Source organism: Clarias gariepinus, chromosome 12 (genome assembly GCF_024256425.1).
Source record: "Clarias gariepinus isolate MV-2021 ecotype Netherlands chromosome 12, CGAR_prim_01v2, whole genome shotgun sequence".
In the NCBI taxonomy this organism is placed as follows: domain Eukaryota; kingdom Metazoa; phylum Chordata; class Actinopteri; order Siluriformes; family Clariidae; genus Clarias; species Clarias gariepinus.
In genome coordinates this window covers 7,146,291-7,167,240 of record NC_071111.1, presented here as the reverse complement: position 1 = coordinate 7,167,240, position 20,950 = coordinate 7,146,291, and the positions used below count along the sequence as shown (strand labels likewise).

At 40.3% G+C, this 20,950-nt stretch overlaps 1 protein-coding gene across 1 annotated transcript in view; it reads left to right on the top strand.

The window, feature by feature from the left end:
- col7a1l (collagen type VII alpha 1-like) overlaps positions 1–20,950 on the top strand; it is a 112,197-nt gene that overhangs the window by 21,017 nt on the left and 70,230 nt on the right. The window contains exons 12-23 of the mRNA XM_053508693.1: positions 1,840–1,956; positions 3,013–3,159; positions 3,827–3,946; positions 4,575–4,733; positions 8,861–8,974; positions 9,094–9,243; positions 15,388–15,528; positions 15,767–15,913; positions 16,012–16,131; positions 17,753–17,899; positions 18,884–19,111; positions 19,556–19,695. Coding sequence (XP_053364668.1) covers positions 1,840–1,956; positions 3,013–3,159; positions 3,827–3,946; positions 4,575–4,733; positions 8,861–8,974; positions 9,094–9,243; positions 15,388–15,528; positions 15,767–15,913; positions 16,012–16,131; positions 17,753–17,899; positions 18,884–19,111; positions 19,556–19,695 — 1,730 coding nt within the window. The remainder of the gene's footprint in view (positions 1–1,839; positions 1,957–3,012; positions 3,160–3,826; positions 3,947–4,574; positions 4,734–8,860; positions 8,975–9,093; positions 9,244–15,387; positions 15,529–15,766; positions 15,914–16,011; positions 16,132–17,752; positions 17,900–18,883; positions 19,112–19,555; positions 19,696–20,950) is intronic.

Sequence of the window (20,950 nt, the reverse complement as noted above, 5' to 3'; positions counted from 1 at the left end):
TAAAACACTGGCCCCCCAAGAACTCCTTTGATGCCCCAAACATGTGGAATTGGTTTAAAGTGAGGTCAGCACTGTACCAGGGGATGTGGCAATAACTCCCAGACAAGTTTCTGTAACGCGCAAGTGGTCTTGGTGAATGATTGTGTGTACATTTCCCACAGACAGATGAGTCTCTTTCTTCCGCAAGTCCGTGACAAGTTATTTGTCAAGGATCAGACGTTTCATTTACCGAATGTTCTCTGCAGTGGGCTCTGAGCCATCTCGGCCAACGGGATCGTCATTCACACGTGTTTTACTGCAGCTAAGAGTCTCATTACCGTACTGTCCTTGAGGTCTTCTATAAATGTCAATGGCTTTTACGCATTTATTCACCAGAAATTTCATCCCAGTTTGACTCGAACACCAGTCATAGATGTATATTTTCTAAGAGGACGTTCGGTCAATTCTGAGCTGAGCAGCAAAGTTATATTTGTTAAAAGGAAACTGTATAGAAATGCAAACGTTCTATTATTTCAGATATCAAAATTATATTAGACCTAAAATGTTACTAACTTTTTAGTCCAATCTTTTTTAGTTCTGCTTGTACTTTATGGCTCTTCACTTCAGCCTAGATTTTGATTAATAATATCATCTAACCATCTACCATCTAGTTTTCCCCCTCTTGGAATGAAGTAAATGTACATATAAAGATGTCTGCTCATTCACCACTAGATGACGCTATAGTTGTGGATAGATTTAATCACAGACCTCCTCTTTCTCCGGTGTGTATAAAGTAACTCCTTGCCCTACACTTATCATCATTTCAGTTCTGCTCTCAGGCTAATCAGACTGGCGCTGCACAAACAGGCTATTTAAAATAAAAATAAGTGTAACCTTATCCTTATGTGTCAATGGTGTGGTTTCTAAATAGTCACTTAAACTCAAAACTCCTTAACAGGTCATTAGGTTGTCTTCCCCAACACGAGACATTACTAATTGCTCAGTGAATGCACCATAAAGAAACTGAAAAGCCTCGAAGACATCTGGGGTGTTAACATTTTCTAGGTCTTTAATGCGTCTTGAACAGGTCTCTAAATCATCACGGCTCTGATGTCATCCTGCGGCATTTCTGTATCCACAAGAGTGTACAAGAACAAATATCACTACATTTACAAACTGTATGTGATTATATACATCGGAATTGCATGTTTTTAATTGGGAAAAGAAAAAGACGATCATAACATGGTACAGGTGCTAAAAAGTGTCTCACCTGGGTGAAAAAGTGAATTTTCAGATCTGATCATATAACACCATTTTTCTTTATAATACGTAACTCTCTTTATCTCCTGATCCATCCTTCGTTTTTTTGTAAATACGCATACACATTTAATATTTGTGTCAGATATAAAGAAACACATTTGCTAAATACAGTTTCATGGCCTTTTATGTTTTAGTGTCCGGAACCTTTTTTGAATTCAAATCTTTCAACGATCTTAACTGTCAATCAGATTCCACTTGGCCTGTTTAGATTTCACATAAAAGACATGAACCTGAAAAAGTGTATTATTCTAAAATGCAAAATTGTGAAGATATTGCAACATTAATTTGACATGGTTACGGACACTACAGATCTTTTGCTTTATAAACTTTTACCAAAAACACCCGACCGTTGGTTTAAACTGTGCTCATGAACATGACCCAGAGAAACTGAGAAACTCCTTCTCAAACACTTCCTCAAATTTGCTAACCTTTAATAATTTATTAGAGGTCATGCCTCACCCTGTTTTATAGGGATTTTTGTTTGTTTGTTTAGTGTTTTAACAATTAGCAGTAATGACTCATGTCTCTGACGTGTTACAGTGAAGCTGATCCCTGTTCAGCAGCTGTTGGTAGAGAACGCCACCACGGACACGGTGCAGGCTCGCTGGCTCTCGGTGAGAGGAGCGTCGGGCTACAGGCTCACCTGGGCATCCTCAGGTACTCACAAGGTCTTTCTGGATGGTTTCTCAAAGTAACAGAACGCCAAGCATCTTCTTTTAATGTCTGCAAGAATGTCTGTCTCTTATCCTTCATGCAACAGCAAGCTGGTTTTGAACTAAAGTATCTTTTATTTTTACAATTCATTATCATTAAGCTTCACAAAGCACTACAAAGCATTAATAATCCACAACCATGTTCTACAGAGGGTATATGGGACTTCCATATACGGAACTTTTTTTCAACTAAAAAATCTGAATCTGAATAGATGATTAGATTCAACTTTACTGTCATAGTGCAAAATACAAAGCACAAAGCTGAAGAAATGCAGTTCTAAAGGCATTTATTTTCCACCTCGTAGGACTGGGAATTTCAAAACTGTAAAATAAATCATATGGCATTAGGGATATTAAACAACATTAACAGACACAAAGATCTGGAAGAGTTCTTTGCTAGAACAGTATTGTGTCAAGTGCATTTGCAAAACCCATGAAGACCTTCCCTGGACAGCAAGACCTTACCTCTGCTGCAGAGAAGAAGTTCATCTAGAGGTCACGCTCACTCACGCACTCATCATCTATATCCTGTTTACAGGGTCAGAGAGGGCCTGTAGCCTATCCCAGGGCATGAGGCGGGGTACACCCTGGAAGGGGGGTCAATCCATCGCACTCATTCAGTGTTACTAGTCAAAAAAAGTAAATATGCCATGCCTGCGGCCCATGGTATTCCTGATGGCTAGTCTGCCTATGTTCTTCATCTTAACTCTGAAATTTTTTGAAGAAGGCTTTATCTTTGTAAGTATGAAACCTCAGCCGAGCTTGAAGATGTGGATTTTCGAGCAGGGGCTTCTTTCTTCAATGGCTGCCATTCAGTCCATGGAGAAGTAAAACTACAGTAGCTTGACTGTAAACAGTTCCTCTGGTGTTTCAGCAGTTTGCTTGTTTCTGAGCATCTAAAACCAATTTCCTTCCAAATAAAGGTAACAGGGTCTTTCTTTTTGATCTTATAGTAATACTTTTAAACGTGGCTGTTTTGTTTTTTTGTGTGTGCTTCCAGATGGCCACATTGAGAGTGTCAACCTTGCAGGGAACTATAAGTTCTACATGGTGCAGGGTCTCCACTCTGGAACAGAGTACACTGTCAGCATCAACCCTGTGTTTGTGGATGTAGAAGGACCGGTGACATCGGCCAAGGTCAAGACATGTGAGGAACTAAACGCTAGAAACACTCACTCACTCACTCATCAGACTGTATATACCACTAAATCCTGTATACAGGAGACTTAGCGCACAAGGTTGGGTTTATCCTGGACAGGGTCCCAAATCATAACAGGGCACTCATACATATATACACACACTTATTCACACACACTACAGGCAATTTGGGTAGCCAGTTTGCCTAATCTGCATGGTTTTTGGACAGTGGGAGGAAACCGGAGTACCCGGAAAAAACCCACCAAGCATGGGGAGAGCCTGCAAACTTCATGCACACAGACCCCGAGGCGGGAATCGAACCAGGACCCTGGAGGTGCAAGGCGACACTAAGCCGCCGTGCCGTCTAGACAATAGCAATATTTCATTTAAAAAATATGTTGAATCAGAAATCAGGACAGCTTGATGGTTTGATCCTGACCTTGTATGCTTTGGGTGTCTTTATGGGTTCTCTCTAAGTTCTCCGGTTTCCTCCTAAAACCATGCATGTAGGTAGATCGGCTACAATAGATTGCCTCAAGGTGTGTATTGCTTTACATTTCACATCTAGCTTCCCTGGGATAGACCCACTTGACCTGTTTACTGAAGATGAATGATTGATTGAAGTCATCCGAGTTACACAATGTGTGTGTGTGTGTGTGTCTGTGTGTGTGTGTCAGTGGAAAGCAGCGCTGTACAGACTCTTAAGGCCACCGTGGTGAGCACCAACAGCGCTTTGACTTCATGGAACGCTGTCGTAGGAGCCACAGGATACAGGTTGGCCTGGGGTCCCACTGCAGGTAACGTACAATATACGTTACACACACACACACACACACACCTCAAACAACAGTACTTTGTTTTCCCATCTCTTCATCTTTACCCCTATCTTTCATCGTGCTACTGTTTCTTCTTCTCGACTGATCTCTTTGCGACTGGGTAAGTTTAGTGACTCATGCTGTCATTGTACTAAAAAGTTTGCGTATGCGCCCACACATGAACGTATGCATGCGTACTGATAATGTAGGACCGGAAACTGGATGTCACTTTGAATTCCTCTCTGAACGCCGAGGCTTTGAACGAGGCTGATGGAAAACGAGTTGGGCTGCACATGAAACGAGCAACCTGCGGACTCGTAAAGGCGTAATGAAGGGAAGCGAGATGACTCACAGTTCCGGGGCAGACACAGGGATGAGTTTAAATCACAGACGAGAGAAGACGTGGAATTGAAAAGGAAAGTGGAGGAGAGACGATGAAAGATTAGAGGCAGGGTTCTTGTGACATGTCTTTCCTTTTTTTTGTTTTTAAATGACCATATATAAATACCAATATGCCTTAATCTGAAGATCCCTCTCTCACACACTCTTTCTATCTGTTTAAGCCTATTTCTCCTAGTTAAGTCGAAGTGATTATGTGTGTGTGTTACAGAATTTACTGGAAGAGATCGACCCAGGCAGATGGCTCTGAATAAAAGCATTACAGAGTATTTACTAAAAAATCTGGTCCATGACACTGAGTATGTGATTTCCCTCTATGTCCTGTTTGGCTCCGTGGTGGGACCGGGCATCACCGCTACTTTCAGGACGTGTAAGTTTACACTATATATATATATACACACAGTCACATACAGAGATATTCACAAAACAGTGGTGCAAAGAAACCACTTCAGTCGTACCAGGGTATTTAGTAGATATGGGTATGATTCAATTTTAATAGGAGTATACAGTACAGTGCAAAAGTTTGTATACCTTACATAAAAACAGATAATTTGTTATGTTTTGTTAGTGGTTGGGAACCAGTATTTTTGGAGACTTTTGAGACACTTTTGCAGCCTTGGAATCCTCCAGAGCTCAGAATAACGGGCAGGAGGACGTGCAGTGGTGGCAGAATTGCAATTTATTATCGTTTCAAACCTTTCCACTGAAGATACCGCTGCCTGTCGTGACCATGATGGATGTGAAGTTCTTTAGGCTTTTATATTAACTCTCTGTTTATCTGATCAAATAAATCAAAAGCAAACATAGTCAGTAGTCTATGCATGGCTGGGATCCAGTGGCGGTTACAAAGATTTTCTTTTGCTGCTTGATTTCTCAGCGAGGGGTTTCCCATTAATGTGTTGGTCGCCATCATTTACTTTCTATTGCAAACATATGCAGCAAAATCCACTTTTATTTAACATTTGCATATCTAGAAACCATACTTAAACACTTACACGCTCACACATCCTCTATACTACTTTATTCTGTATCAAACCTGGGGAATAAAACCCGGACCCTGGAGGTGCAAGTGCTAACCACTAAGTGGTATAAACACTGTACGGTGTTAATTCAATTCAATCCTCTGATTGGGAATTTTGCAGCTTGCACCCAAACATACACTGATCATCCATAACTTTATAATGCTAAACATTGTGCTGAGTGTTAGGGCTCCCCTTGTGCTGTCAGCTCTGGACCCTTAGGGCATGAGTTTACAAGACCTCTGGTGGTGTGCATTGACTTTTTTTTTTTTTCTTTTTTTTGGATTTGTGCTGCATTGGTTCTTCTGTGGGATCGAACTGGACGGGCTGAACTTTGGTCCCTAAAGGCATAGATGAGCCTTTGGTGCCCATGATTCCATCACCTATTTCCTGGTATACACCTGATAATTAACTTTGTGTTGACGTTATAGCTGATCAATGCACACCCAAATATGCACAGTACATGCTCCCTGACAGTTACAGTACAGTGCCACCCTGTCCTAAACACAAGGCCAGATATTCAGCTTATAGGACACAGATGCAAAGTTTACAAGTTACACTAGATAAATACGCTCCTAAATACAAAATTTCATCCAGTTTTATCCCTACCAGTCTTCTTCCACACAAGCAGTAAGCCACGTACAGTACAGGTTTGTGCACAGTTTTGCCCCACAAGGTCATGCATCCAATTAGCAAAATCTCAGCTCATGAATCAACAGCGTTCCCTACCTCTGAGAGGCAATATTATACAAAAGAGCATCGCATAGAGATGCAACTGCAAGATAACTTAAAACTCAACTACGAAGTTTATTGAGTTCATGGAAAAAGCGGAAAATTATGCACTTCCCATTAGACACCCTCAAAAAAGAAAACAATGTGTTTATGAAATAAAAAACAATTCACTATTAAATTTCTGATGCTTTTATGTTTGGGGGTTAAATTCCACAGCCATGCTGCTATCTCTCTCTCTCTCTCTCTCTGAGTGACACAGAGGGAAGAATTCAGCTCTCGTTACTTACCCACAGGTGGACACTCACTCACACAGTCATACACATTTTTCACATTTCATACCAATTTCCATAATTTTCTTTTGATTGTGTAAAGCTGCTCCGCGACAATGACAATTGTAAAAAGCGCTATACAGATAAAATTGAACTGAATTGAACAGTCTGCCCCCTCTTTTCTCCATTCACAAAGTCCTACAGAACCACACTCCCCACTGCCACAACTTTATCTACAGGGTAGCTACAGTACATACGTCCTGTGACGCATTCGAACTTTTGTCACCAGTATGGCAACCTACGAAAATATATTCCACAAAAAAAAAAAATAATAGGCTGATGGAGAGCAATAACAGTTTTCAGAGGAGTGAAAGACATGTTTGTTCTTAGCAGAGATAAGCCAGTGGGACATTTTCAGCCATGAAATAATAGTTTTTAGGCCACCATTATGACAAAAAGCTAAATTTGGTAGCCTGACTCACAACCAGCAAACAACTTAAAGTTGGAGAGGTGGAGAAAAAAAAAGGCCTTCACACACAGCAGGGTGTATTTACTCTGGCAACAAAATAGAAAGATGCAGCTGTGTAAGGAAGTGTTATTTATTATTGCTATCATTATTTTCCACCAAATGATCATTTTTTTCGCCTTGCACCAGTTCTTATAATTAACACATTAGCATTCAGTTTATCACTTTATATACTCTGTGGACTTCTTTTTTCCTTCTAAACAGCATACATTTGGATTTCTGAGCCGTGGTTATTGCTGTCATCCATATCAACATGTAGGATCGCTGGACAGTATAATGTGGGGTTAGCCTGGCCAAAAAAGAAAAAAAAGTCACCATCTGGATTTAACTAAGCAAATTGTTAAGCTCCTTCCATTGGACAAAAACTGATGCAGTGAGTCACTTCTCATTTCTTAAACAACCATGTCAGAACACAAATCCTGCGGTCATGGCAGACATTACTCTGACCTGCATCAAGCAAACTAAACAACTAAGGAGATTGTTGAAACTGCTAAAATTTGGTTAAACATCATAAAATGCACTATTAAAACCTGGAAGGATAGTGGTGTTTCAAGAAAGAAAGGTGGTTGGAAAAACGTCCTGAATGAGCATGATGGGAGTTCACTCGGGGTGTTTTCACATAAGGATCATTTCCGAAAACACTTTACCCCAAAGTCCGGTTCATTTCGATCAGTGAGAACACATGCATTCCGCACTTGGGAACTGTTGCCGAGTGTCGTTCTTGAGACCACAATACGGCACAGTGAGGCACATAATCGAATCAGGTATAGATGCCAATTGTACCAGAACATGGAAGTGGACACGACATCATAGGTGGCATGTGAAAATCTCTCTTTATGAATGCATAGCATGAGCCAACCAAACGGACCTAGCTGATGAAGTAGGAAGGCACACGAGCATGTTGCCCTTGACATTTGTTCCAAAATATTACTAATACTACGCAGGTAAAGTGTATAGGGGGTCAGGGGTAGCTCAGACGTTAAGGGATTGCACTAGGGTTTGGAAGGTCCTAGGGTGAAATCCCACAACCACCAAGTTGTCCCTGTTGGGCCCTTGAGCAAGGCCCTTAACCCTCAACTGCTCAGATGTATAATGAGATAAAAATGTAAGTCGCTCTGGATAAGGGCATCTGCCAAATGCCTTAATGTATAGTATGACGATTGACATTCTCATTTACCTGCTGTATCGGGTAGTGTACTGTAAATATCAAGCATAGCTGAGTACAGACAGAAAAATTAATAATGCAAATGCTGGCGAGTGGGGGAGTGGGGAGGCAGGAGCAATTGTTCCTTGGCATGGTACAAATTATGGTGTTTAGTGTAAAAGTGCACTTAGTGAAATCACATTATAAAAACACAACGGTAGAACTCACTGATCTGTTTACTTGTAAAAGTAAGAGCATTTCCACATGCACACAATATGGAGAGAACTTAAGAGATTGGGACTAAACAGATAACGCTTCAGTTTGCTAAGGAGCATAAAGATTGGGCTGTGGGTCAAAGGAAAAAGGTCATGTGATCTGATGAGTCCATGGTGATGGAAGCGTCAGGGTAAGAAGAGAGGCGGATGACATGATGCATCCATTACGCAGCGGTCCGACCCTCCCATCATCAATACAAGATCTTGGAAAGAGAAATAAATGTGACTCTGGAATGAAATAAATGTTGTAATATTGCATAAGCTATAATCAAAGCAAGAGAAATATTAGAGTGGGCAAGTTTTTTTTTTTGTTGCTATTATTATTATATTAAAATACTGCAGTCAGAAAACACAACAAACTGTGCAGTTCCACAGATAATAAAGAAGATGCAAAGCATACACTCTAAAGAGCACACTTTTTGTATAATAATAACATAATCTGAAGTGTGTTATTCTGCTTCTACAACCTATTTGTTTATTTCCTGAGATTGTAATAGGGATATTTCTGCCCTCTGTTTCTTAATGTCCGCAGCTCCTCTTGGTTATGTATCGAATTTCAAGGTGATATCTTACACCAGTTCCTCCATTAATGTAGAGTGGAGCGCCATCGTCGGCGCCACGGAGTATAAACTGACCTGGACCTCAGGTGAATCCAAAATCTCTTACCTGCACCATCTTTTACCATGACAGATATTTTGCTTTCTTTTATGATTCGTGTAAAATATTCTGGTCTACAGAAATGTATGTGTGTGTTGTCTGTCTTAGAGGGAGTACGTGCACAAAGCCGGTATGTGGACCACAGTGTGTTACATCACAACATCACCGGCCTCCAGCCAAACACGGTGTACACCGTCAGCATCCACGCCCTGTACGGAAACCTGGAGGGGCCAGAAATCTCTCTGACACAACTGACAGGTACCAACATGTGCTTAACAAACTGCACATGAAAGATGAATGATGTATGAGATGTGGAGATGTGTTGCAGACATTACAAACATTGTTTTTTTGGTATGAATCTTTAACTATAAGTAAAATTACATTAAAACTGAACTATACCCTCGGGTACATGCCTATATAATTATTCACAGAAGAATGACATGTTATACATTACCCATTTAAAATCACATTTACTGCTGTGGATCGTCCATGTGTCAGTAGAGACTTTTTAAAGGTTAAATGTGAGGTGACACCATTAACAAACAGAATATAATTTCCAAAAACCAGGCAGCAATTTGAATCTGTAAACCAGAACACAAGGCTTAGTAGGTTCAGGCGGACTGAGCGTAATGGTGCAAAGATGCAGATTGTGAACAGCTGCGCATGGTTAGTATTCAGGTGAAGTGTTGCACTGGGGATTGTGGTCCATGGCAGCGGTTGTTCTGGGTTCTGGGACATTGAGTTTTGGGACGTTGAGTTCTGGTTGCACTCTGCTCTGGTGTGACACTGGATAACAAGTTACTGCTTACGTCCCTCACCAGAGTCTCTCTCACTCTCTATTTTAATGTTAAAGTGTCCAAAAGCAAAAAGATTTTCCATGTTACAGAGAAACCCGGAAAATACAAGGAACTCTGTCCTGAAGGTTTGTCTGAACTATGACTACTGTACCTGACACTGGAGGCTGCTTGTTTGAGCAGTGGTGACTCAAATGGTTAAGGCTGTGGGTCACTGGATTGGTCAGGGGTTCAAGCTCCAGCACCACAAGTTGTCACTGTTGAGGCCTTGAGCAAGAGTCTTAACCACACCCAGACGCGTAGTTACCAGACAGCGGCAACATAAGCACAATCAGTGCAAACAAACTGCCCCTAGCATATTTAAGGGTCTTGATACCTGTGCACGTCGTGTGATCATTTAGGTAGCACCGGTAAAGTTTCAGGACTGAAGACAAGCGCACAAGACCCGAACAAAGCCAAAGACCCAGCTTTAGTCCCCACAAGAAACCAGCGAGAGAAAGAATGTCACACAATGCGATTCTTTTTTAAAGCACTCTCCCAAACTCATATTCAGTTGACCCCCCTCAGAAGCCTAAGGCCCTCTTCAACTCGCACCATGTAAGATGTTACCAAAAATGCAAATAAAAAACAAAGCCCTGCTCAGGCTATACATGAAAAAAAATCAATCAGACCAGAAACTTTTTTTTTGGTTGTCTGTTCCAGAATCCAACCACATTGATGTTTATTCATTCCCTATAGACCATACAGCCAATTTCAGGAGACTTAGGGAACAAGGCAGGGTCCATCTCATTGCACACTCACACATACACACTGTGAGTAATTTGGAAACACCAGTTAGCCTCGTAAGCATAGGAACAAAGAGGAAACCCACCAAGCACGAAGTAAAACATGCACACAGACCTGAGATTGAATAGAATCCTCAACATAGAGGTGTGAGGCCACAGTGCTAACCACTCAGCCACCAGTCTACCCTCCTACAGTGAAATATAACGGTTTTCTTGAACCACCTCACATGTAACAAAAAAGCTAGGATTAATAGAAGTATATCATCTACAGAAATGTTGTACCTGTACATTTTTATGGCATATGTTTGAGCTTGTGGCCTGTATGGTGGATGGAGGTGAACGTACAGTATTAAACCTGATTGTATACTCTCAAAACCACTGGGTGAAAAAACAACCTAACCAGAAGCCAGCCGCTGGTTATTTTATTTGACCTAACCAGTGGGGGAAATCAACACTCTTGCTGGGTTGACACATTCCATTAGATTTTTTTTTCTCAAAAAGACGCAAAATGTACTTAATTTCACATACACTCACCTAAAGGATTATTAGGAACACCTGTTCAATTTCTCATTAATGCAATTAACTAATCAACCAATCACATGGCAGTTGCTTCAATGCATTTAGGGGTGTGGTCCTGGTTAAGACAATCTCCTGAACTCCAAAGTGAATGTTAGAATGGGAAAGAAAGGTGATTCAAGCAATTTTGAGCGTGGCATGGTTGTTGGTGCCAGACGGGCCGGTCTGAGTGTTTCATAATCTGCTCAATTACTGGGATTTTCACGCACAACCATTTCTAGGGTTTACAAAGAATGGTGTGAAAAGGAAAAAACATCCAGTATGCGGCAGTCCTGTGGGCGAAAATGCCTTGTTGATGCTAGAGGTCAGAGGAGAATGGGCCGACTGATTCAAGCTGATAGAAGAGCAACTTTGACTGAAATAACCACTCGTTACAACCGAGGTATGCAGCAAAGCATTTGTAAAGCCACAACACGCACAACCTTGAGGCGGATGGGCTACAACAGCAGAAGACCCCACCAGGTACCACTCATCTCCACTACAAATAGGAAAAAGAGGCTACAATTTGCACAAGCTCACCAAAATTGGACAGTTGAAGACTGGAAAAATGTTGCCTGGTCTGATGAGTCTCGATTTCTGTTGAGACATTCAAATGGTAGAATCAGAATTTGGCATAAACAGAATGAGAACATGGATCCATCATGCCTTGTTACCACTGTGCAGGCTGGTGGTGGTGGTGTAATGGTGTGGGGGATGTTTTCTTGGCACACTTTAGGCCCCTAGTGCCAATTGGGCATCGTTTAAATGCCACAGGCTACCTGAGCATTGTTTCTGACCATGTCCATCTCTTTATGTCCACTATGTATCCATCCTCTGATGGCTACTTCCAGCAGGATAATGCACCATGTCACAAAGCTCACATCATTTTAAATTGGTTTCTTAACCATGACAATGAGTTCACTGTACTAAAATGGCCCCCACAGTCACCAGATCTCAACCCAATAGAGCATCTTTGGGATGTGGTGGAACGGGAGCTTTTACTATTTAATTTCTTTCAAACGATATTTTTTTCAAAAGATATTATTAATTAAATGTGATTGAAAAAACTGTTGTCCTTAAAAATGTAACAGATGAGTACTAGTGTCCATCTGAGAAACTCCCAGGTGTGAAGACACTTCTTTGTGTAGTTTACATCAAGGACAAAAAAAAAAAAAAAACCTTTAAAACAAACATAGAGTCTGTATCAATAGCATTGCCTCCAACAATGGGAAAGGTCTGTCAGGTTCCTCTTGTCTCATCCCCAAGGCACAAAACATGGAACAGTGCTCCAGTCATTTCTATATTTTGCAGATATCATTCCCATCATGTTAGTCCCCACCTGTGGATTACACACCATCACTTAGTGTTGCAATATTACTAACATTTACGTCAAGCATCAGAATGAAAAAAAAACAAACATTACCGCACACTCCCATACCAAAGCATTTAATTTGAACAATAAAATTTGCATGCTCCTACCACAAATTACTAAAAAAAATAAGTAAAAATGTACATTAACTTACCATAAAATACTGAGTGTTCTGTGTATGATCCAGTCAGAAGTGAAGAATCCAGAAAGTTCGACAAAGAACATTTATTAAACACCCCAATTGTTTCTTCTGACAACTTTAAAATATTATAAAATATGCCAACAGACTTTCCACACACAGCTTTAATAAAGATTGCTAGTAATTTACCTAAGATTACATTTAAAATTACATTTAGTAAATTTAGGTTTTTTTATTTGTGTGTACCACAAAAGCACTTTCTCATAATATACAGTACAGTATAGCTGACTATTGGCACAGAATATAAAAACATGAACTCCCCACACCGCCATATCAAAGTGGGACTTAAAAGGTGGAAAAATAAATACAACAACTACAACTACAACATTTAAAATTTAGGTAAAAACATTTAAAATTTAGGTAAAAATTCATATTAACTTACAATAAAATACTGCCAGTTATAAGTGGCGTACCCCTCGCTTCAGAAAGTTCGTCATGCCATTTCTCAATTCCAAGAACGTTAAAAAACAGCCTTGACTTGGAAGTGCACACTCGAGGGTCTGAGGACACCAGATATGGAATGGAACGCAGAGTACAGGATGTGTCACACAGCTGTGATATATTATACCAGTGAAATAAATCTGCTGTTCTAACCACTGCAGAGACATTACATCTCCAAAATCGTTGAGGCAGTTTTTTAAATAGATGCTATCTTTAATAACCGATGGAGGTTTTGAGCTGTAAACACCGACATTCTCGCTTAAACAACTCTTCAAACTACACTTTGTGACACAATAACAGTAATATTTCAAACATTTTGCAGGCTGCCGTTTGAAGAATCCGGAGAATAAAGACTAAACCAGTTGTTGGGTCAAAAATAACCCAACCAGGTGTTCATTTGTAAATGACCCACTGCATTTCATTTGACCCAACAATGTGTTTAAAGTACCCGAAATAACCCAGGATTTTGACCCAGCATAAACAACCCACAATGTGTTTACAGAAACAACCCAGCATTTTTCTAGAGCGTATCCTACTACAGTATGCTCATAGATGCCTCAGGATATCGGGATGCCGATCAGTTTTCATGCGCATCAGTGCACTATGAATGACTGGGTGACAGCTTTTACTTAACAAAGCCATAAGAGGAAATAGCTGATCGGTTAATTGTGGGTTTCACACACAGACAGGAAGGACCGGGACAGGTTACGCCTGCTGTTCCCGCAGAAATGCCCTGAAATCAGCTGATTGATTGACACCTCCTGTATTTTTAGTCCCTTTAGTTCAAGCTGCAGCTGTCTATGGCAGCATGTGTTTTAACTTTAGTTCCCTCTGTGTGTGTGTGCGTGTGTGTGTGTGTGTGTGTGTGTGTGTGTGTGTGTGTGTGTGTTTGTGTGGGATGTCTGTCAGCATCACTGTTATCATCTCATCCTATGCTGATGTGTTGGATGTGCTGCACACTGGGGAAAAAAAGCCAACTATCCAAGACATTTTTAGTTGCATCTCTACTGCGGTATTTTTTAACAAGACAGTTTATTTGTGAGAGCCCCCACACACACCACCACCCTCCCTATCCCGTCAACACACTTATTCAGAATAACTTTGGACTGGAGTTTCTATTTTATTTTCACAGATGCATGCTGTCGGCTTGCTGTTAAGTCCATTATTAGAATGCTCGCCAGAAGACGCTCGTTATTTTTAACCAACCGGATGCGATGGGGTGTTTCTGTGCTTTTTTTTAAAACTTTTTTAAAATAGTTGAAGAGATGAACTTGTGCTTTGTGAATGTAATAGGATTTAAATTTTAATTAAATATTAGTTTTTTATGCATTTTATGATTTTAATATTTGTCTGAGCACTACATTATTCTTCAGTTTTCCCACTGGTGCCCCGAATTAGAATCTCAGACGTCCAATAAAGAAGTCGTTATATTGGCAAAAACATAGTATTGGTGCTAAAATGCTTCACCAAATTTTCAGATAGGTTTATACTGTATACTGTATGACCATTTATTTTACAATACTTAATGCTTCTTACAGTATCTCCCGATCCATGCTTCGTTTTTTGTAAAAACAGTACACATTTATATTTTTATCAGATAACAAGAAACACATTTGCTACATACAGTTTCATTCCCTTTTATGTGTGTAGGTCCCGTTTCCATTTTGAATTCAAATCTTCCAACGATCATAACTGTCATTCAGATGAAACTTGGCCTGTTTAGATTTCACAGGAAAAGACACCAACCTGAAAGAGTATATTACTCTAAAATGCAAACTTGTTAAGATATTGCAACATTAATTTGACATGGTTATGGACACTACAGATGTTTTGCTTTTTAAGCTTTTATCAAAAAACAATTTAAGCAACAATTTTTAACCCTTACACCAATTATCACTACTATGGGTAGTGATGAAATTAATAGGTTTTCCAGTATAGACAACTGAAATGAAAGAGGGTTGCTAGGTAGGTTGACTCTTTGTGTCAAGGCAAAGCGCTTTACATTCCAGAAGAACCTACTGCTAAGCTGCTTGAAAGGACTAAGTTTGGTTGGAGACATGTACACAGAGATACACTATATGGGCAAAAGTATTTGGCCAAACCTGCAATGACATTCTATCCAAATTCATACACTTTAATATGATGTTCATCCCAAAATGTGATTGATCACATTTACTTACTTAGGTAATTAATTGATGAACATGTTATACAAATATACTTTTTTTTGTTGTTGTTTGTTTGTGTTTGTGTGTGTTTCAGCGTCTTCCTCGATCGATTCGGAGCAGATTGAGACAGTAAAGGAGCTGAAGGTGGTTGATATTGGAGTAAACTCTTTCAGCCTGTCCTGGAGGAAAACGCCTGGGGTTACTGGCTACAAAATCACCTGGACCCCTTTTAATGGTGGGTACTTGGACTGGAGAAAGGGTCTAAGCTAGTGATTACAGTAATGAGGTTCAAATCCCACAGCTGGCAGATGGCAGTGTGCCTTTTTTTCCCAGTAGGATCTTCATCTTCAAATGTTAGGTTTTCAAGTTTTGTTGTCTTTGTTTGTTGAGATTTCTGATTTATGTGTGTACTACTACTACTGTACAGTATGCAGTTTGTTCTCACTGCTCATTACTAGCCCTCATTTTCCCAGGGGGAGAAGAGAAGAGTGTGATGGTTTCCTCATCCATCACATCATACAGCATCACCGGACTGCCAGCCAGCTCTGCCTACAAGATCCAGGTCTCATCATTAGTGAGGGATCGGGAAGGAAGTTCTGCTACGGTCACGGCACGGACATGTGAGTCCGTATTTTTAAATAAAAATTTTTAAAAAGTATACGAACATCATTTAGTCATTTTCCTTGTTTTTTTTTTTCCATATATGTGTGTTTTACAGTGGACCTGCCTAAAGTAACCGGGTTCAGTGCTCTGAACATCACTGATGATAGCACTGCACTGAACTGGACCAGAGTCACAGGAGCTTCCGGTTATCTCCTCTCCTGGAAACACATATCAGGTCCGATCTCTGCATTAAAGCTAGGTTTAATATACACACGGATATCCTTGCTCATTTTAGTACTGTATACAGTATCAGTCACAACATTACAGTGACTGAGTCTGTGCTCAAGCTCGAAGGGTTACATTCCAGGGAATGTTTATTTGATTAACTTTAATAAGCGCTCACTCCAGGCAAACTGGAACACACATATTCACATACAGGGGCAATTCAGCACAGACCGTCCATATACTCGCATGTTTTTGAGAGGCGGGAGGAAATTGGAGAGTGAGCGAGTGGAGGAGAGCCACAGGGGGAACATGTGTTTGGGTCCTTAAGCAAAAGCTGTTTTTTTTTAATTAAGCCAAAAGAGCAAATATACTGGATTATGTGTCATTTATACCATGTAAGATAATCCTAGGAAAGGGAATTACCAGTCAGCACCTGCTGTAATATTATCATGACACGTTTTTGGCAACTGTTGTCAATAAATTACTGTAAACAGTGGATGTATTCATGCTCAGTTTTTCTTAAGGTGTAAAAGTTATTTTTTTTTCCTCAAAGTAATTTTTTTCTACCAGCTTTCGCAACTAGACAGGAAAGGATGGGAAAAGCCTGCCAAAAGCCCTGAGAGACAGACTAATTAAATGTTCATATTTACTGTATATATTACATTCATAGTAATTGTGATTATGTCTCTATGAAATTCTTAACATACTGTACATGAAGAAAGGATTTTCTGTTAAATATAACTCGGGTTAAATTTCTGTTATGTATGAGTATGCTAAGTCTGGCTCTCAGCTGTAATACTCTTATTCGTTTATCAAATAAATCCCCAAAATGGTGGTGTAATTGCACAAGTGTTTAATTAACACGCGAGTTCGATCCCCGGGTGATGCTGTAACCTCTCGCAGCCGGAGACCTAGAGAGAGCTGATTGGCTGGGCTCCCACTGTTGAGAGGTACTTCGTGCTCTCACATTAATCATGGCTCTACAGCCAATCAGGGGCGTCTGTGAGCTTACGCAAGCGGAAGGAGCGGATAGCGCTGTCCTCCGAGTGTGTTACGCCGCCCCTAATGGGGCGTGAGCAAGCAGTTCGAAAAGATGCGGTCGGTGACGTCACGTGGTTCGGAGGAAACACATGACAGTCTTCGGGCCCTCCTGACTGAGTGGTAGTAGAAGCTTAATGTGGGAGCCCCCTAGTGACTGGGAGGAATTAGACACGACTAAATTAGGGAGAAAATCAGGGAAAAATCCCCCCCAAAGAATTAGCAAGCGCAAGGTCGATGCCTCACGGCTCCATTCCTGGTCTCATTCTGACTGTGTGGAGTTTTTGTATGTTCTCACACCTAATTAAAATATGCTAATGTGTTGATCGGCTGCACCATATAAACCCCTGTGTGTGTGAATGAAGCCTTGTGATGAAACGGCGTCCAATTTCTATGTTTTCCCATCTTGTGTTTTAAGCCAGTGTTTCAATGATTGATTCCAGTCCAGGGCGAACCCTGATTTGGAATGCCTACTCAACTTAGTCAATGAATTTGATTGAAGACTAAAAAAGAACCAAAAATGTGTTTAACGTCTTTGACATTATTTGCAAAGTTATTGTTTCTAAATAGATTGTTTTCACTGACCCGTACAGAGCTGGAGAGTACCACTGAAATACTGGGCCCCGGTTTCACCTCATTTAAAATCAAAAACCTGCAGTATGGAAGAACGTACATCTTCACCATCCGACCCCTTTATGGAGAGGTAGAGGGTCCTGTCACCAGCGTTACCAAACGGATCGGTAAGAGCTGATGATGCTTAAAGGTAGTAAAAGGAATACATTAAATAAAAATTTATTACACATTAGACATAACCTGTATTCGATATGAAACGTATAGAGTATTGCCCTGAACATATTACGAGGTCCTATCAAGAGGTTTTGAGACTAGGTGTGTAACACGCCAATAGGTGGCAGCACCAGGCTGCGGACACAGTCGCGGGGAGCACCGACCTTCATAAGTCAGTGTGCCAAAAGAGATTGTGCGTATGTCTGCTATTTCATCATGGAAAGCGATTTGGAACAAAGAATGTTGGCAAATCTGCCACAGAAATGTTTGATATGATTCAGCAAATTTGTGGCGATGCTGCAATGAGACATTTGAGGTGTTTTGAGCGGCACGCACACTTCAAGAGCGGAAGAATATCACTGGGAAAACGACAAGACAACAGGAAGACCTTCAATGAGTTCAGCCCTGAAAAGGTTGAAACCAACTTATGCATGATGATCGTCGGAGAGCAATCCACAACACTGCTGCGTTGTCGTTTTTCTAAATTTCCTTGTTCTTCTAGATATATTTATCTGAATAGGTGTATAATTAAAGGCACACCCTTAATTAGCTTAAATAAGTAGTGGGTTTTAATTAGCATTACTTAGTAGTGTAGTACCCTAGGTACAAATGTAACTTTGAAATATACGTAAAATTATTTTTACAGCCAATAAAAAACTGTTAAAGTAGATTTACAATAAATAATAACTACATCAAAACAGTATGGGACCTTTAATTCCGAGTGTATAAACATACAATACACTGTATACACAATATACTATACTGTATATACCGTACAAGGTGTCCGATATGTCTGAGTTTTTGTAGATGAAGTAGGTCATATCAGTTGTTTGTGTAAATTGATTGTAAGGAAACACACAAGTAGGAATTGTATTGTATATTATAATAAACATAAATCCACTGACATGTTGTTTTACTGCATGTGTGTGATACTATAGTGGGCACCCCTCGCCTCGTTCCTGTCCAGCCTGCCACATCGACCCCCGTTCCAACCAGAAAAAACTTCAGCACTATAGACATCAATAACTCCAGCAAGACCACCAGCACCAGCACCACCACCACTCAAAGACCTGTTGTCACTAAAACGTCCCAGTCCATAACCATGCTCACGACTGCAGATCGAGACCCAACCACTCTCTTCGCTCGAACACCCTCGGCTGGACCCGGTAATATTTTTCACATGACGATTCTCGCTGACGCAAATACACATCGAACTTTGAGCCTCTTTAGCTGTTTAATTACCAGCTATGCAAATATGTGTGTGAATGCAAATCGAAGTCAATGTGTTCCCTCAATCCAAAAACGGCTGATGTAATAGCTCTAGAGCAGCTGCACCACTTCCCGTTCAGGTGTGTGTGTGTGTGTGTGTGTGCTTTCCTGTTTAGTGAACTGTGAGCACTTAAAAATGGCACTATTTAAAAATATGTGGTGGCATGGTTTGGATAGTTGGCAAGTACAAAATACACACAGCTCTTTAACACACAAAAAGAAATGCCATTAAGTTTGCTCTGATTGAGGAGCATAAATGAATTTCTTTTAAGTATACTGTTTTGTATAAGGTACTGTATGAGATGATTGTTGATAATCTGTACACTGTATATCTGTCTCAGTGTGTGGCCGGGTGAAGGCAGACATTGTGTTTCTGGTTGACGAGTCCTGGAGCATCGGTTCGAAAAACTTTGGCAAGCTGAAGGACTTCCTGTTTAGGATAGTGACTTATTTCCCTGTAATTGGGCCACAGGGCACCCAGGTAAGACCATCAATCACTCAGTCACCTCGTGGCTGAAATTAGTAAGTATGAAGTGAAACATGACAGCATGTCTTGGAAATCATGTATATACTGTATACTGTATATATAGCAACCCCAGATCATCACACTGTCTCCAGAGGCTTGTACAGTGGACACTATGCATGATGGGTGCATCGCTTCATTTGTGTGTTTGAGCTTGACCACAAGTTCTCAGTGGGATTAAGGTCTGGGGAGTTTCCTGGCCATGGACTTAAAATTCAATGTTTTGTTCCCAGAGCCACTTATTTATCATTTTTGCCTCATGGCTTTATTGTGGGCATGACACAGGACTGATGGTAGCGCTCACCTTTTATTTCTGGTTAAATAGAGAGACGAGAGATGGAGAAAGTGGAGTTTTTTTATGTAAATGCTTTTCAGTGCTGAACTTTTTGTCAAAAATTGCACAAAACAAAAAAACACATCAATTGCATTCGACCCAATTTCTATTCTGCTCACCTCAGATGAGGTCATATCTATTCAGTCTGATGTCTGCCAACCCTGAGACAAAGAAAAACAAATACTTTGCTGTTAAAATGACATACAGGTGTGGACAATAATTTGTGCCTGTACCTGCTCATTCTCAGCAAATCTTACTGTAGCAAACTGCCAAAAATGTCATTGCAGTAGAGACGAGTAAGAGAGGAAACTCAGGAATGTGGTGAGGATCCATGTTTTGCTGCAGAATTAATCCAGATTCTAGTACACTAAGCATACTTGGTTATAACAACAATTCCAGGTGTTACGGCGAATAAGGCAGAAATGAACAATAATCATTGGGTGTAATGGTCACAAGATCATTTAAATGATTAAGTGATTGCAGTCACAAGTCATTAAGTCATTAGGTCTAATAGTAATCTAGTAACTATTATTATTAATAGTAATTTAAAACGAGAGGAATCCAGAAACAAAGCATCCCTTGATGTTGAATGGCTGTCATGTTTCTAAATGATTAAAGAGTCTCTTGAACTCAGAGGAGGTTGCCCTCTGGTGGTATGGTGGAGAACTATCTGTTATGTTCATGTCAAAAAAGCTAACATTTTAGAGTAAGCTTATTGATATAAATTTGTGACTTTAATTCATACTAGTGTCAGATTTCCTTTTATAGAAAAGAAATTAAATCTTTCTGACTGATTATAAGAAAATAGACAGTGCTTTGTTATACAGGACATTTTCACCATAATATAATCCTACATTGATTCTGAACCAGGCCGCCCAA